This window comes from Gymnodraco acuticeps, unplaced genomic scaffold, assembly GCF_902827175.1.
Source record: "Gymnodraco acuticeps unplaced genomic scaffold, fGymAcu1.1, whole genome shotgun sequence".
NCBI lineage: Eukaryota > Metazoa > Chordata > Actinopteri > Perciformes > Bathydraconidae > Gymnodraco > Gymnodraco acuticeps.
Genome location: NW_022989980.1, coordinates 603,259 through 620,850, shown reverse-complemented (window position 1 = coordinate 620,850; position 17,592 = coordinate 603,259). Strand labels below are relative to the sequence as shown.

The 17,592-nt window shown below is 39.5% G+C and overlaps 2 protein-coding genes across 4 annotated transcripts; one reads left to right on the top strand and one right to left on the bottom strand.

Annotated features, from left to right (window-relative positions):
• Positions 1-571: 571 nt before the first annotated feature.
• Positions 572-9,133, bottom strand: zbtb33 (zinc finger and BTB domain containing 33). Of its 3 annotated transcripts, none has more exons than XM_034211766.1 (2): positions 8,443-8,554; positions 572-3,354 (listed from the first exon to the last, which is right to left on the bottom strand). In XM_034211766.1, exon 2 carries the CDS (start codon positions 3,350-3,352, stop codon positions 1,400-1,402), a length of 1,953 nt encoding a protein of 650 aa, XP_034067657.1. In that variant the 5' UTR covers positions 3,353-3,354; positions 8,443-8,554; the 3' UTR covers positions 572-1,399. The 3 variants fall into 3 exon arrangements, with proteins under 3 accessions (XP_034067657.1, XP_034067656.1, XP_034067655.1); XM_034211765.1 differs by lacking the exon at positions 8,443-8,554 and adding an exon at positions 7,760-7,950; XM_034211764.1 differs by lacking the exon at positions 8,443-8,554 and adding an exon at positions 8,650-9,133 and having other exon boundaries at positions 573-3,354.
• Positions 9,134-13,015: 3,882 nt separating this feature from the next.
• Positions 13,016-16,644, top strand: nkap (NFKB activating protein). The gene is made up of 8 exons (XM_034211762.1): positions 13,016-13,620; positions 14,196-14,276; positions 14,435-14,496; positions 14,578-14,676; positions 14,763-14,805; positions 14,884-15,090; positions 15,662-15,811; positions 16,196-16,644. The coding sequence occupies exons 1-8, from the start codon at positions 13,193-13,195 to the stop codon at positions 16,368-16,370; spliced, it is 1,245 nt and encodes a 414-aa protein (XP_034067653.1). The 5' UTR covers positions 13,016-13,192; the 3' UTR covers positions 16,371-16,644.
• The last annotated feature ends 948 nt before the right edge of the window (positions 16,645-17,592 follow it).

The window sequence follows — 17,592 nt, the reverse complement described above, 5'->3', positions numbered from 1 at the left end:
CCGCTAAAGAGCATTATGTTGGGGTGTAACGGTATTCGTCCCATCACGGTTCGGCACACGACGAATACGCCTTTTTTTACGAGTGGGAAAAAGGTCTGTCATTCAGGGCAGTATCCATTACACTATTTATAATCCAGGGGGCGGTATTGCGCCTAAAAGCTGTTTGCCAGCCGCCCTTAAACAACAAAATGAAGAACAAGAAGAAAACACAACAAAACGAACAAAATACAAGAAGAAAAGTTAGTATGGCGATTTCAGATAACACACAGGAGCTAGAACCCACCTGCTTCTTTTAAATCAGCTGTGTGGGAACATTTCGGGTTCCCTGTGGACTACAACAACGATGGAGTGCGAGTGGTGGCTCGGACGAGGACGGTGTGTCGGCGTTGTTAGACAGCGGTGCGGTATGCTGGAGACCACACGCCAAACATGCTAAATCATATCAGAATGCATCACCCAGATTTGCCAATCACTGGTATATGTGCTCTTGAAACACTTTCTTATTATTTATGATGTAATATTTTCAAGACATTCTTTTTAGTTTTACAGCTTATTGAACCTTTTTGTTTGACATCAGCCATTATATAATCTGGGCATCTGAGTGTGTGTGGTACTGTTTGTTTTTAACAGTGTAATACAGTTAATTATTCAACATGCGTTTGCTTTTTCTTGTTGTACCGAACCCGTACCGAACCGTGACCCCCGAACCGAGGTACGTACCGAACCGTGACTTCTGTGAACCGTTACACCCCTATAATATGCATCCTTTGAAAATCCCGGTTACACACTACATGATTTAGGTTTCATATATTTAAATAGGTAAAACAGAATTTATATTTTATGAAATGGAGCTCAGTGGGGTTGGAATGTCAGAAACTGATCTAGAATAGTATGACCCAAAGGTTAAAAAAAATATCACTGTAATAAGAGAATGCTTTTATTGCAGCTAGTGTGTGATGCCTTCATTTCTGGGGCAACTTTTGAGTCCTGCATGAAAATGTTAGCATCCATATAAACTATTGTCGTTGTGATTTTACTGCGTGCGAACCACTATCATTATTTGTAATGATAAAAAAAGACAGATTAAAAAGGCAGAGAAACAGGAGTAAAGATTTGGTCACATTGCGTTTCCTTCCTAAAACTACTCGCTTTGTCTCCTTTTCACTTCAACAAGGAGGGACAAATTCAAGAAATCTCCAGCTGGCTCTGGCAGAAGCACATTATTCTAACATGTATTAGCATCATTAGTACTATATTTAACCACACAATTAATTGAAAGGCTAATGTGACCGTAGATTATTCCGATACTATTGAGAATTACAGATTAATATTGTTGACCTGGAAAAAGGTTATGGGGTACCCTTTAAAAAGGCACATGTAATGGAGCAGCGGGGGTTGCTCAGTAGCTCTCTGGTATAACAAAGTCAAACTCCGTGGCTCCCGGTGGAGGAGAGTTTGCGGCTGAGCCCTGGCGGGCGTGAGCATCGGGCGGCATGCGAGTGTCGGGTTCGATAAAGATGTCGTCCCAGTTCAACATCCTGGTCTGAGTGGAGGAGTGCACGTCCTCACTGGTGATGTGATGCACGCTGCCGTCCTCCGATATAACCGGGACTCCTTCCTGGCCGTTGTTACTCCACGAGTACGACTTCATCTGCACCGTCTTACACGGCAGGAGGCGGTACAAGTTGTTGTCCGTCTCGTCTTTCTCCTTCCTGCCACTGGGATCCTGGTTGTGCGCATGCTTGCAGTGTGTGGACAGTAACTGGTAGTTCACGAACATGTCGTTGCACATCAGGCACTGGTACCTGCGCTCTCCTGTGTGGTGGATTTCATGTTTAGTTCTGTACTCGGCCAGTGCAAACACCTTGTTGCAGAAGTGGCACGGGTACTTCTTTTCCCACGAGTGAGTGTTGAAGTGACGGCGCAGACTCGCCAGACACACGTAGGGCCGCTTGCAGACGATGCAGACGAAAAAAGTCTTCCCGTCCATGATCAGCTCGTAGTGATCCTCCAGCTCTGTCTTGCACTTCTTCTTGTTGGAGCCGGACTTTGGTGAAAGGGGTATTTCATTAAAGGTTTTCAAAGGTGTTGCCATTAATGCTCTCTTCCCTTTATTCACTTTAGAGCCTCCTTCACCTGGATCCTCCTTCACTGGGACAATGTCGTAAGTATTTTCTCCAATATTGGCGTAGACTTTACACCCGGATGAAATTGAATCGATCTCCGTGGCTGTGTTGAGCGTGACTGTCTTTTTTGCGACTACAGCTGATTTGGAGCTGTTGGTTTGATTTGACTGGCCATCAGACACGTCTACGATCTTTATTTTGAAATCCCCTTGCTGTGACGAGGCAGAAACTTGCTTCCTTTGGACGCCTATTATTTCACTGCTTTCAGAGGACTGGGAGGCACTCGTGTGCTCAGGGGTGACGCTTGACCTGGCGGGCGTTGTGGGAACACTTCCTGAGAAATGTCTGGCAGGAGAGGATGAGCTTTTGGAGCTGTTGGTGGAGCTACTGGTGGAGCTACTGGCGGAGCTGCTGTTGGAGCTGCTGTTGGAGCTGCTGTCTGGACTGCACAGAGGGCTGCTGATGGGAATAACGGGTGATGGACAACTGATGCTGAGAGGCTTTGCAGCGATGATTTTAACGGGGGCTCTGGCTTTCTCTTTCAGTTTTGCAACAGCCTGATTTGATTCCTCATTTTGCTTTGATGCTGCTTTTCCTGTATCTGCTGCTTTTCCTAAATCTGCTGCTTCCAAATCAATAACCTCTGAGTTGGCTGTCTGATTGGCTACTCTGGTTTGAGCATCCGTTTGTGAGACAAACATAACATCTCCGTCCGAGTCCTCGTCGTTACCCACTGACTTGCTCGCCTGGTTGAATTCCTCTGAAGATATGGAGAAAGACTCTGAGATGACGGGCATCACCTCTGGAGGAGTGTCACTCTTGCTCCCCGTCTCCTTAGATAAACCAGGAAGACCCTTAACTTGCGATAAAGGGGATCCCAAGTTTGCAATGAACTTGACTCCCAGAATTTGTCCAGCACTAATGAGATCCTCCAGCATGTCGGAGCGGACACGGACAATCTTGGAGCTGTAAATGTAATTGAGAATCTGCTCAAAGATTTCCGCTTTGATGAAGTTTAACTCGATCACTTGTCCAGCGACACTGAAGAGCTGGTGGAAGTACGTACTGGAGGCAGACAGGATTGTTTTGTGAGCCCTGAACTTCTTGTCCTGTATGATAATGGTGACGTCACAAAATAATCCATGGTTTCGCTGCTCGTTCATCGATTTCAGCACAGTTGCTGAATACTGTGTGTCGGTCGCAGTTATCAGCTTCAGACTTCGCATGGCTGTGGAAAGGAAAGAAACAATTAGAATCTAATTTCTTAAGTCAATCAATCAATCAATGTTTATTTATATAGCCCAGTGGTTCTCAAACTTTTTCTGTCAGGCCCGCCCTTTGGAAGAAAAAAAAAGTCGGGCCCCCCCAACACAAATAGTCAGGCTCAGTGGCGGCGCCAGAGATTTATTTTGGGGGTGCTGTGGGGTAGCTTGACGTTTCATAGAGGGTGCTCAAACATTTAGGGTTTCCCCATTAATGTACCAGCGCTACAGTGGAATGTTCTACTGCAACACTCCCCATGCATATACATAATGTACGCAGGGGTCAAGTGCTATTTTTTATAGGTGGTGTGTGGACCTCACATAGGGGGGTCCGGGGGCATGCTCCCCCGGGAAGATTTTTAAATATTGAAGTTAAAAGCATCAATCTGGTGCACTTTGAGAGCAAAATGAAGAGATCTATGGATACATCTCTCAACACAGAACTGTAAACAGATTTACTATTTCTTTATGGATATTTTACAAATCACTCCCCTTTCAAACTTTATTCATTTTTTAATGTCATAGTATTTCATACCTGTTTTTAATTTATTCTCTTATTTTTTTATAATGATCATATAAACGTGTGCCTCGGAAATAATTGTTTACATTAATGGTTACCAAAATGTTTGAGACCCACTGAGATAACACTGAGAGTCCTTTAGTTCACTGAGTCTCTCAGTCTGACAGGAGAGGACTCTCCTCCACTTTGTTGTTGAAAAAACTCCTTATATCCGTTAGCGTAGCTCGCTAGCACCAGAAGCTAACAACAACGATCTCCGGTACCGGTGCTCTCTCTCTCTCTCTCTCTCTCTCTCTCACCCGCGCACGCACACAAAATGGCTCGTTCCACACACACACAGCCGAGCTTTAATGAAACACAGAGACCCAGACGTAATAGTACTGCATCATATTATTTTCGAATCAATAATTGTTCAAAATATGTTTTTGTTTTTTTTTATCTTTTTTTTTTTAATAACCATTTTTCCTCCTGGTCTCTCGCGCCCCCCCTATCATGCCTCTGCGCCCCCCACTTTGAGAACCACTGATATAGCCCAATATCACAAATGTTACATTTGTCTCAGTGGTCTTCACAGTATACAGAATATCAGTATGACAATACGACACCCTCTGTCCTTAGACCCTCACATCGTACAAGGAAAAACTTCCGGAGAAAACCCACAGTTTAAAGGGAAACATTCCTTTAAGTGCACATCAACAGTTACTTAATAACATTACGGTGAAGGAGAGAATACCATTTGACGCTTCTGCAAAAAATATAGGTGTGGCTCAAATTCAATGTTCGTCATATCCTGCTTTTCCAGTTCTACTTTTCCTTTCCAACTAACTGACACACGGGAAGTCAATCAGTAAATAATTACGGATAATTATTTTGTTTTTGCAATACTGAATGTTACAGTTTCCAAAGTATTAGCTTGCTTTAAGTTGTTGAATCGTTGTGTATCCACTGAGAAGTGTTTGAACAATAGATTTTGAGGTCACTATCAATTTGAGAGTAAAAAACTCTGGTAGACAAACTGTCACTTTAATCTAAAATATGTATATGTCTTTTCTGTGCTAAAGTGTCTTATTTTATTGTCTTTAGTGTCTAATTTATCTGTACAACAAGCTAATACCTAGTCTTCCAGCACTAACATAAATGGGTTGGACAACATTTTGGGAGAAAGTTGCTCAGCATAACACTTCTAAGCAGCATCACAAACTATGGGCTTCAAAATCACCATAAAGTCGTACCAAAATATTATTAACAAAACTTCATGAAGCCACGCAGGGTTGTGCTTTAACTTCACAATGTAAACTAGGGCTGTGCAATTAATCGTATTTTAATCGCGATTACGATTATGGCTTGCGATGATTATGAAAACATCATAATTGACAAAATACGATTATTTTGCTGGGTGCGCTTTCGCCCCTCCCTAAAAGCCCACTCGGCCACGTGGGAGTGACATGTGTTGTGAGTGTTCAGCGCAAGCGAAGATGTCAGAACAAGAGCAGCAACTAGTTAAAAAGAAGGGTCGCGGGGAGATTCCCAGTCGATCGCGAGATGTGTCTAAAAATAGAACAACAATATTCTGTTTTATCGTTAATGTCCTGTAACATAATGTTCCCGTGCCAGAATAATGCACTTGAACGCATCAAAGCTTTGTGATTGGCCGGCCTCACCCCATGTGTCCGGGCGTGGCTGGTGAGCAGTGCACTAGTTCGCTGACGTTGTCCGTGTCAACAGCATGGATGGTCAACAGGAGTGACAGTCCGCACACACACAAGACCGCAATTATGGCAGAAGCAAAAAAGCCCAAAATATATAATTTTCACTCCAAGTGGGAGGATCATTATTTTTGTATCTATTCTAATTCAAAGTCCATCTGTCTCATCTGCAATGCGAGCGTGGCTTTATCGAAGAAGGGTAATTTAGGAGCGGCATTTCAAAATAGTGCACAAACGCTACGAGACGGAATTCCCTCCTAATTCTGCCCTCCGCTCCAAAAGGGGAGGGGCCTGAGAGGACAGCTAAATGCACAGCAGTCCATTTTCACCAGGCCCAACAACAAGAGCAAGGCTGCTACCAGAGCATCTTATCGTGTCAGTCACGTTCTTGCGAAACACATGAAGTCTTTCAAAGACGGCGAAGTTGTGAAAGAAGCATTCCTGGAGGCTGCCGACGCGCTTTTTGGGGACAGTAAAAATAACAGAAGCATTTCAACAGGTTTTTGATATAATAAAAACTCAAGTTAGATACCGTTATTAATCAGCTGTAAGTTTTAGTTTGTTTGAACTTATTCATTATAATTATTGTACAAAAGGGTATAAGAATGCAAACTTAAATTGATTATAGTCTATTATCAATTCAGGTTAAGAAACTAGTGTTGCTTGCATCCTATTTTAAAGGCATTTATTTTTATATTCTACTAAAATGCAACAAAAAAAGAGTTTGATTCTATTAATGTTGTCTTTTTATTGCACTTTGGCAGCAGATTCCTGAGTAGCTTCAGATCTGAGTTGTCTTATTAGTAAGCCTCATTTATACTTTTGTAGCAACACTATTTTTATATAATGGCAAAGAAAGGGTTCAGTCTTTTCTTTTTTTCCTGTGTCATATGTGGCAGCACTGCCACAAGTTCCTCTTCAGAGAGGGTCTTCAGTACAGGTGGCAATATCGTCCCCTGTCTGCGCTCATCTCTGAAACCAGACCATGTCAACAGCCTGGTGTTTCTTGCAAAAAATCTTTAAGAGATGACATGAGCAGCCCTACCAGCATTTGCCATGGTGGCCAAAACATTTTTATTTGGTCTTAAATTGTAGTTCAACATTTATTTCCTGTTACTTCTGGACCATGACGGTGGGCCAGCCTTCAACATTTAACTGAGTGGAATATGGTGAATATGTTTTATCAAAATGTTGGCTATATGTTAAGGAGTTTTCAGTAGGTTGTGACAGTGCACTGCATCATATTTGATTTAATTAATTTTGGTCTAATTTATTTTTATTTATCATATTAATATATGTTTAGTATGGTTTTGGAAGTGCGCTCCAACATATTTGTTGACCTTGTTTATTGGTAAAATATGATTTGTTTTAAAGTTCAATAGATGGTCAATGAATAATCGTCAAAATAATCGTGATATCAATTATTGACCCAAATAATCGTGTTTATGATTTTTGCCATAATCGCACAGCCCTAATGTAAACCATTACACAATTTCATAAATTGAACAGCTCTTACTTTATTTCAGATATACTATACGTTTATTACATTTTACAAATATTTAAACATCTTTTCACAATATTCATTTCATATGTTTATTGTTATGTCATTACATTATTACTTTTATTTTTGAACATAATTTCAATTTCATTTTCTCTTACATTTATGTTATGCGATAATCCAAAATCATTGCAAGTGACAACCCAATAATACACTTTATTCTGATTGAAGCTGGCTGCTGTTATGGAACAATTACACAATGATTATATATAGAAAACATACTTTCAGTTCCCGAAAAGCTGTGTTTTAGTCTTTGATGCTTCAATTATTTGTTAGTGAACAATAACGTCACCTTCGCTTACGTCAAAGTTGTAGAAACTACATTAAATATAAGCCTCGCATGCCACTGCACGGCTTTATTAAACTTGAATGGGTATAATAGCTGGTTTGGTGTATCCATTATGTGTTTAAAGTAATATTGAAATGCATTAGATAGATGGCGAACAAAGGTAAAGCTGCTCCCTCATAATGAGAAGCGCGGCCTCCTGTTTAGCATCCTGTTAGCATGCTAGCTTCAAACACAACAACAATGAATGCGTGAAATCTTGCAACATTTAATAACTGCACATAAAAAGTCTTATGTTTACCTGCAACCCTGTTGTTTTCTGCCAAGATAAAGCAAGACCACTACCCCCGGCTGCAGTAATTTAGCTAGCTAATGACACAATGGCTAACAACAGACAGCTCTCCCTACAGCTGCAGCATCACTGACCGACAGCCGCAAGGGGGCGCCATCGCGTGGTTTTAACTACAAACACTGCATAATTTAGAATAAAATAACACTACACGATATTATGAAAATAAAAGATGTATTTAGTAATTGTAAAAAGAAGAATTAATTAGTGCCTGGACGTAGTTTCAGAAATAAATGTTTACTTTTCCCACACCGGGATCCTTTCCAGTTCCACCAAAAGTTAACAAATCATTTTTAGAATCATGAATGAGCAATCATTTCTAACACGACAGATTTAAAACTTAAATATATGCTCCTTTTGCATCTCAGACATCTTTTATTTTCCTGCACTATAATTCAAATATCTCGGGATGCTTTCCAGTATTGTTTGAGCAAAACACTCCGGTCTTAACATATGATAATATAAAATGTGTCCTTCAATTTGAAACAGAATTAATTATTATATATTTCATCCACTAATGTTGCTTCCTCAAAATGTCTCCAGTATTTGTTGGTTTCTTAATGACATGCAACTGTACAATAAATCAATTAAATGCAAAAGTCAAAAGCCCAACCCTTTTACTAATTTCTACACACCTTATTTCCTCGTTGACCACTTGTGTTTTGTTTTGTATAATGCCCTCACTTTGAATTCATGTTATGAACACTAATGTGATAATAGAACTGGCCGGGATCATTGTTAATATAACTACCGGTTCACCCCCTTCAGAATAAAAGCTTAGATCTCTACAAAATAGATTGAAATAATACAAGTAAAACAGTGTCTGTTAAAGATTAAAATACCTGGTTGAGGTTCCTTTCTGGGGTCAGGGCCTGCATAAACCCTCACGTTGCGTTTAAATTCTGCATGAAGCTTGTCCGACATGCTCTTCCTCTTTCTTCCCTTGTAATGATCATACTCCCAGGCGTGTTTGGCTAAGTAATGCCGCTTCATGGTAACGTCATTAAATAACACCCTCTGACTGCAGATGAGGCACGTTGCAGTCTCAGTCAGATCCGTGAAGAAGTACTCCATGGCCAGTGCCTCCTCAACTTTCTGTTTCACCGGAGGACACACGTTACTTTCCACGCTAGAAGAAGACATCTTGCTTAATGGAGGTGTGCTGTCAACACAGTGGCTACTTGAGAGTCGTTGTGTAACCTCCCAAACTGATGTATTGCGTGAGGTTGCTGATCGGTTGAAGGTGTATGGTCCACATTGTTTTGAACTTCCGGGGTTGTGCTGTTCTCCCCGCCGAAAATGCGCGCACCTCGCAGGAGCGCGCACAGCGTAACAAATAGAGTGGCTGTCACGTCACTACCCCATCGGATCTGATTGTTTTCTTTTTGGGCTTTGCCAAAAGCCACTGTGTTAAATGTCCTACTTGGGTTGCCGTCCGGTGTCGGTACCATATCTGTTCTTATTATACATCCATGATCTGCTCGGGGCATAGATATATATAAACACTAGATGACTCACCCGCGCTGCTGGCCAATGGAGACCGACGTTGCCACTTGGCCGCCATCTTGCTACAGGCAGTGCTCTCATTCATAACATTATGGTTTACTATTTAAATAACCATAGCTTGCTCAATTTTCAAACGGTTTGGTTTTTTATAAACATCAAAGATGTAGTTATGATACTGCATACTTATAATCATGGACTTTCATATGAAAATAACATCAGATAAAGCAATAGCTATACACACACACAAGGTATTTATATTAAATATTTGCCGGTGTATATATTTCCATTTATTTTATTATATTGTTAATATTTAAAATAAATTATAAAATTAAAATACATTTATATTTTATATATAAAAATCGGTCTCATGTTACCACTCTGTAAGCCAAGAGTTGTTAAATTAGCAATGCCTTAGCTTGAAGAACAGGGACACAACTAATGACAATAGCATATGTTGGTATATTATTTATATATTCACACCTTTATCAGAAGAACCAAACCAACATAAAATGTGCTCACAGACAGGCCAGTTCTGTCTAATTTATCACAATTATTTTTGACATGAGGTCTTCATATCATCCTAGTTTTGTATTTAGTTTCTAGATTTGTAAACAAATCCAGAACCTTTGAAATATGTTATTGAAAAAAGACCAAGAATAATATAAACTGTACCATGTGTCCTTTTGTGTCCATTTGTGGTTTGTCTTGTCTCACCCCGGCTGATATATCACAAAATCCACTGTTTAAATTGTTCCCTATATTGCCCCTATGCCCCTGTAAGGTGTCCTTGGGTGTTATGAAAGGCGGCCCCCCAACATAAATGTATTATTATTATTAAGAAGAACAACTTGGTGTGGTGTGGAGGGGATGTAGGAAGCAGGAGCAGGTGGGGAGAGATGGGGCTTCAAGGTTCAAGGTTATTTGTTTTAAATGTGTCTTGGAGATAAGGACCAGCTGCACACAATACAATACAGTATAACACAAAACCAATAAGACACACGGTGACACATGGCACACCAACAATCAATCATCGTCCAGCCTCAGCTTTGGTATTCTTTCACAACCATGTTATGGGTTTATTAGACTGAGCAAACATAAACATATATGGTGATCCCACGGGTTCTTGTTTGCAGACAGCGGCGATTGGAGCATCCGTAGGCTGCACAAAAGTCCGGCATAGTCAGGTACTTCTGTAAACACAAAGTCAGCAAATTCCTGTATCATAATGCAAGATGTTTTTAACAAGCCAAACCACTTGGAATAAATCATGTGTAACTTAAGTTATGTTGAAAAGAAAGAGCAGTTCTGCCTCTCCCACTGGTGTAAAGTTGCTGGGTGAACTTTGTAATACTAGGTCTCACTCACAGCCTCTTGTTATTAGCCAGCTAATAAATACAACCACATACACAAAGAAAAGCTGCAATTTCAACATGTCCAAGCATCCTGTATCATAGCCATGCTAATAATGTTTATAATAAACCAAACCGTTTGTAAATCAGTCAAGATTTCAGCGAGTTAAGAGTATTTTTGTGCAGATCACTCACCTTACAACAGCTACCATAACGCGAATCAGAGTAACTCTTGACTGTAGCAAGATGGCGGCCGGTCAGCTATGCTGGAAAATCTCCCATGAGCCATCTAGTGTTTATATATATCATATAGTAATTGTTGTATTCCAATAGTCCATTTAGCTTAGGAACCTTCCTAACGGAGTGAAATGACCCGGAAGTACGTTACTGGCAGCCATGATAAGTGCCGCGCAGGTCTGCGCCATGGATGTATGGTCTGCGCAGGTCTCGCTTGTCTCAATCAAGCCTAATCTTTCAGAAATAAGGTCCCATGGGGCGGAAGTAGATGGGCGTGACTTCGCCACTCTATTGATGCCACTTCCGCCGGCTTCTTGAGTCCAATACAACTTTGATTTATAACCACTTCAGATCAGAGAGATGTTTGACTAGAACAGGGGTAGCCAACACGGTGCCCGCGGGCACTCAGTCGCCCGCAGGGGCAACGTGAGTCGCCCGCCGGGCATGTTCTAAAAATAGCTCGCCAAGCAAATCCAAAATGTATAAAATACACAAAACAAAAAAGGAAATGTAATTAAAAGAATCTACCCTATGAATAAACGACACATAAATCATAGCGAACTCTATCTACTTACTACAACTCTATATCTAACGGCCCTCCTCCCCCACCCCCACAATGAATATCGACCAATCACGTTCTTGCTTGATGTGCATGCCCCCGGACCCCCCCTAGAGGATGTGAGGACCCCCCTAGAGGATGTGAGGCCCCCCTAGAGGATGTGAGGCCCACCCCCCAATAAAGCAGGTTAAAATAATTAAATTGCATACATTTTCTTTTAGTAAACACTGAAAACGGGTCCCACAGACCCAAACAGCACACAAAGGTTAAAGGTAAGCATATAATAATGTTAAAATGTGATAAATATATACACTGCAAAAAACAAAAAAAAGAGGAGTAAAAGTAGCCCCCGACTTGTTTTATTTTTTGAAAGTAGCCCTCATCCTAAAAAAGGTTGGTGACCCCTGGACTAGAAGAACCCCAAAACAAGATATTGTCCATTCTTAACCGTATCAACACTGTTTACCCTCCTGTGGAAATGTGTGAGCAAGTGTATGTGAAGTATATCCTTTTACCATTTATTTTATTATATATTTTAACTTGTAATTAGATTCCATATTTGAATATTAAATTAAAACATTCGAGGGAGACGAATGCTTAATGGCGGCTTATTTATTTAAAAAAAAAAATTCAAACACTAAATGCAAATAAAATGTTAACTGACATTCAAAGCTAATAATCTTGTGCAATTTGCATGTTGTTCTATAAGACAACTATTAGAGATGTTTTACTGTGTTAAAAGAAAATGGAAAAAACACTCATGTCACTACCTTCTTTTATTTGGTTTCATGCTTTATTCAGCACAAAGGAGGTTCTTCATTTACCCCCCAGAGGTGGGAAAAGTACTCTGATCTTAGTTGAGTAAAAGTAGAAGTACCAGAGTGTAGGAAGGAATACCCTGTTACAAGTAAAAGTCCTGCATTCAAACATTTGTACAATGTACAAAAGTATTACATATACTTAAAGTACCAAAGATAAAAGTATCATAATACAGATTGGCCCATTTCAGAATAATACATATCATATGTTTTGATTATTGATCACTGAAGTGTTATCAAAGCTGGTAAAGGTGCAGCTGGTTTTAATGACTTTGTATACTGCAGGGTAGCTTGTGAATTTACTCCAGGTGCAACTAAAGTCTTATCTAAGTGTTGTTTATATTTCACATAATTCATCCAAATCTGTAAAGTAAGTTAGTAACTAAAGGTATTGTGGAGTAAAAGTGCACAATTTACCTCTGAATTATAGTGGAGTAGAAGTACAAAGTAAAATAAAATGGACATACTCAATTAAAGTACAAGTATCTTGAGTAAATGTGCATTGACTTGACACCACTGTTACCCACTGCCTCGCTCCTTGCCAGGGGGGAAACCACAAAGGAAGACAACGTTTAATGCAAAGGGTTTTTATATATAGTAAAACATTTTGGGGAAAAAGTTTCCCTTTAATAAAAATGTCACAATTAATATGTCATAATAACTACAAACTCTAATATGAACCCACCACAGACTGCAGTCAGCCAGTAGAAAGTACAAGCGGAACTATGTGCACTTCCGGTTTGGTAAGACCGGTGTGTGTTTTCGACGGACTCATGATGACTTCCTATTATTGGACGCTTTGCTAACCAAAACACGAACGCGTGTTCATTTCTCTCTCAATTTTCCTTTTAAAAAGTAAATCTTGAACTCTAGTTTGTAGCTTAGTTTTGTTGAGAGTCCAGATTGGTGAGTAGCGATGCCCAAGTCGGACCGGTCGAGCTCTGACGGCGGCGCGGAGCCTCGCAGCCCCCGGGCCCGCAGACCGCGGACTCGGTCCCGGAGCCGACACCGCAGCGGCAGCCGCCAGAGGAGCCTGTCTCCGTACAGCTTCGGGCCCAAACTTCCGAAGCCGAGGAACCGGGAGAAGGAACACGAAGAGCGGGACCGCCGGTTCAAAGAGGCTAGAAACATCCGGAGGATTCGCATAGGGAGCCGGAGCAGGTCCCGGTCCAGAGAGAGACACAACAACAACAACAACCCGATCACCAACAACAACAGCCACGGCGGGCACTGGTCCGAGCAGAGGGAAGCACCGGGGAAACACGGCGGCTTCAAAGAGGATTATTACTACGAGGAGCAGAGGGACGACGCGCAGAGACAGAGACAAGACGCCTTTATCGCCAGGTAACACTTACCGATCAGATCCATCAGAATTCCTTTATTATTCCAACACCGTTACAATAATGATAGAGACAAAAAATAAAAACCGTATTTAGTAAAGTGGCATGCACACACGTATTTATTATATAAAATCAAATCATAGTTGAAAAGTAATGAAGTAGCTGCTTTATTAAATACTATAATTAATAGTAGGGGACCCTCAAAATATAGTCCATAGTATGTGTCAAGCATATAAATGATGGAGCCAACAATTCACGTGGCTCTTTTTAAACGGACCTAGCTTGGTATTACAAATAATTATTAACAGGGTTAATGCACATAGTGTAGTCCCTGGGTAGATGTTGTAAGTCACCCTAAAAACAAATGTCCTTAAAACGAACAAGTAAATACAATCAGTAAAAACATACAACAAGGAGGCTTACAGCACTGGAAATGCTAATACAAATCAATAAAACAAAACATATTACTTAGCAAGAAGATAGCAACAGGTTTAAGCAAAGGCAGTCTGGACACACAGAGAGTTGTACAGTACAATTGATTGTTTTGGTGTTGATGTGGAATCTGTTTTTCTGTTGCAGGCGTCTGCAAGAGAGAGAGAAGATCGGTGAGTCAGGTTGTCCTGAAGTTTGGGGATATTCACCGAGAGTAAAAGAGCCAGAGTAAGTCAAGAATCTCTCAAAAAACAATTTTTGTATTGTCTGATATTGTTTTAAAATTCAAAGAACCACACATTTGTTCTCCAAAGTTTTATACGTACATACGTTTTTGTATGTTTCGGTGAAGAAGGTATAATTTTCTTACTTCTGTTTTCCAATAGCTCTGATGAATTCACTCCAGTCGAAGATGAGAAAAACAGCAGTTCAGAATCCAGCTCGGAAGGTAAAGCACACAGTGTTTGGATGTGAATAAATTACATTAAATTGCCTACTGCGAAATGACAAACAAAGTTATTCTTCACAGACGATAAGAAAAAGAAAAAAAAGAAGAAGAAATCCAAGAAAAAGAAGAACAAGAACAAAAAGCACTCTGAAGACAGCGAGCTGGAGTCAGATTCAGATGGTGAGACAGACATACATTCATTTAAGAAATATTAACCTTTCTTGATTTTGATCAGCCGATATGTTTGTCATTTATTTATATTTCAGAAGAAATAAAGAAGAAGAAATCCAAGAAAAAGAAGAGCAAGAAGTAAGTGCTGAAACGCTGCTGCATATCAGCTTTCTTCACAAAACAATGAATGAAACAAACCCACTTTTGTCCTTACAGGTCAAAGAAGTCCAAGAAGAAGAAGGAGAAGAAGAAGACCCGCAAGGAGTCCAGCCACACCGGCAGTGAGCAGTCAGAGGAGGAGGAGGAGGAGGAAGAGGAGGATCCCAACGCGGTGCTGTGGGTGGAGAAAACCTGCATCGACGAACACATGGTCGGCCCCGAAGCCCCCCTCTCTCAGCTGGAGCAGGATGACAAACCTTTAGAGTAAGACTTTTTATTGCACTTTATGTTCCTTCAAACAATACACAATTTTGATGGAAGCACTGCAGCAGGTTGACTGATAACACGTGATATCGTAATGCTGACGAGTCCTTTTCGATGACAAAAGGGCAACCTTCTGTTGTAATTGCAATTTAAAGAATACAAGTAACTCCTAAGTGGATGTCTTCAAGTTTCTTGTTTTGTCCAATGAGTCCTAAAGCACCCAAGAAAAATAGTAAATGTTTTCAAATGTAAAAGTTGGAAGTGGTACCAAGGTATTTTTGTGTTTTTCTGCTTGGGAAATACAGAACTGATAAGACAAATATTTATATTAGTTGATTATTCACACAGCTCTTGAATATTTCCTTTTTTCTTCTTCTTATGAATATGATGACTTTTTGAAATATATAAAAAAGATATATGATGAACTGGTTTTGGATAGTTTGTTGGATAAAACACAACATTTGAAACTGGACTCCCGAAAGAAACATTGGTGTTTTTTCTTATATGTTACAGAACTTATTTTCTTCATTTATGACTCGAGTTTAACAAATGCATTTTTCTCTCTGTCCAGTTTTGGTCATGCGCTGTTGCCGGGTGAAGGTGCTGCGATGGCAGAGTACGTGAAAGCAGGCAAACGTATCCCGAGAAGAGGAGAGATCGGTCTCACCAGCTGTGAGATCGCAGATTTTGAGAAGTCTGGCTACGTGATGAGTGGCAGCAGGTACGTGTTTAGAAGTAAACTCACATTGGAGTTGATAGGATTTTAACTTTCTGGATAATTGGTGATAGATTAAGAATTTTAAATATATGTCTATTTTTATGAAAGAATATATATTTATGTACAAATAAATATATATATATATTTGTTAATGTCCACAGACAAAATAAAAGCTAAAGGATTGTATTCCAAGAACACTATCTAAGATAAGCGAAGAGAAAAAACAGGACATATTTTATTAAATAAAATAATATATTAAGATAAATCACATACCCAATAAGACACAACAAATGGGGATAAAAGGAGTCATTTACGAATAGAAATATAATTCCGATGTGAAATTCTGGGAACATTGATGTACTGAACAATTTAAATGTAACCCTGCAGACATCGCCGTATGGAGGCTGTGCGTCTGAGAAAGGAAAACCAGATCTACAGTGCCGACGAGAAGCGAGCGCTGGCGTCCTTCAACCAGGAGGAGAGGAGGAAGAGGGAGAGCAAGATCCTGTCCAGCTTCAGGGAGATGGTGTACAGGAAGACCAAAGGCAAGGAGGAGAAGTGAACATCACATCTGTTTTTTATACCTTTACTTTTATCTTGAGGTATTATTCTTGTGTTTCGGGAGAATAACCCCATTCAGTTTGAGTTAAATGTACAGTTTTTAACTGTAAAGATATGTTTGTAACCGAGACTTTGAGAAGTACTTTGTCGTATTATATTCTTCATCCCATGTATTCACTGGAAAGTGTCTTCCCTTTTAATTAAATCTTTATTTTCTCTTGTAAATCATTTGCGAATCATCCTGATCAGAACATTCAATAAAATGTAATAGTCAAGTTTTGGTTTTCACAGTTCTTCTTTCAATTTTGGTTATTCTAGGAGAAACATTTCCAATCAATCATGATTTAAAAAGCAAAGATTCATATATTTAAAAAAATGTATTACATTTTAATCACCTAAAATAATCCTGTCTAGAATGTTTTTTGCCTTTCTTGTTTGTTATCAAATCACGACCTCCTCAGATTATTCATAACCGGATTGATTAAATTATACCACGGTCCAATGATTGTGTTGACCTGACCTGCTAGGATAAATATTACCGTTGGTCAGTGCAGGTCATTAAATTATATGTAAAAAACAATTTAAACAAATAGTTAATCATCAGTTCCTCTGCTTCACAAGTTCACTGGTAGATAGTTATAAAAAATGTTTTATATTATTCAATAAATTGTCTTATGTCAGAAAAAAAATCTTAAACTGCACAACACAACTTCTCAAAAGTGTCTTGTGTGGTCCAAACACTAATTTAAAAGAAAGCAGTAATTTCTCACATTTGAATAATAATTTCCTAAATTATTAGGAGAGAATCTAAATCATTGATTCCTTGCAGAGATGTCCTTTTATACACATCAGATTCTACAGACTAACGAATACACCTTTGTCTGGTACAGAGTCCTGCAAAATTACACCATAACAATTTTTATTAAAATGAGACTTAATATTGTTTCTTATTGCAATATCAGTCAAAAAATAATCACAATTCAATTTTAAAATCCTTCTGCACTGCTTCTAAATATCTGAAAAATCTAATTTGTTTGGAGTTGTTTTGAAAGCCTTTAAACCATGAGACATTTATATATATATATATATATATATAAAATATATTACAGTTTCTAGTCTCACTAGTATAGATATTAATATATTCCTTGGGTTTCTCCTTGTGCGATATAACATCTACAATATAAGCCCCCCCCAACACGACAGGTGTAAAGGATCTCTTGTCT

Coding starts and splice junctions, on each gene's coding strand:
- zbtb33 (XM_034211764.1), bottom strand. CDS start 8,950: ATGTCTTCTTCTAGCGTGGAAAGTAACGTGTGTCCTCCGGTGAAACAG. Junction 3,355..8,649: donor CAGAAAGGAACCTCAACCAG/GTATTTTAATCT, acceptor TCCTTTCCACAG/CCATGCGAAGTCTGAAGCTG.
- nkap (XM_034211762.1), top strand. CDS start 13,193: ATGCCCAAGTCGGACCGGTCGAGCTCTGACGGCGGCGCGGAGCCTCGC. Junction 14,806..14,883: donor AAGAAAAAGAAGAGCAAGAA/GTAAGTGCTGAA, acceptor TTGTCCTTACAG/GTCAAAGAAGTCCAAGAAGA. Junction 15,812..16,195: donor TACGTGATGAGTGGCAGCAG/GTACGTGTTTAG, acceptor GTAACCCTGCAG/ACATCGCCGTATGGAGGCTG.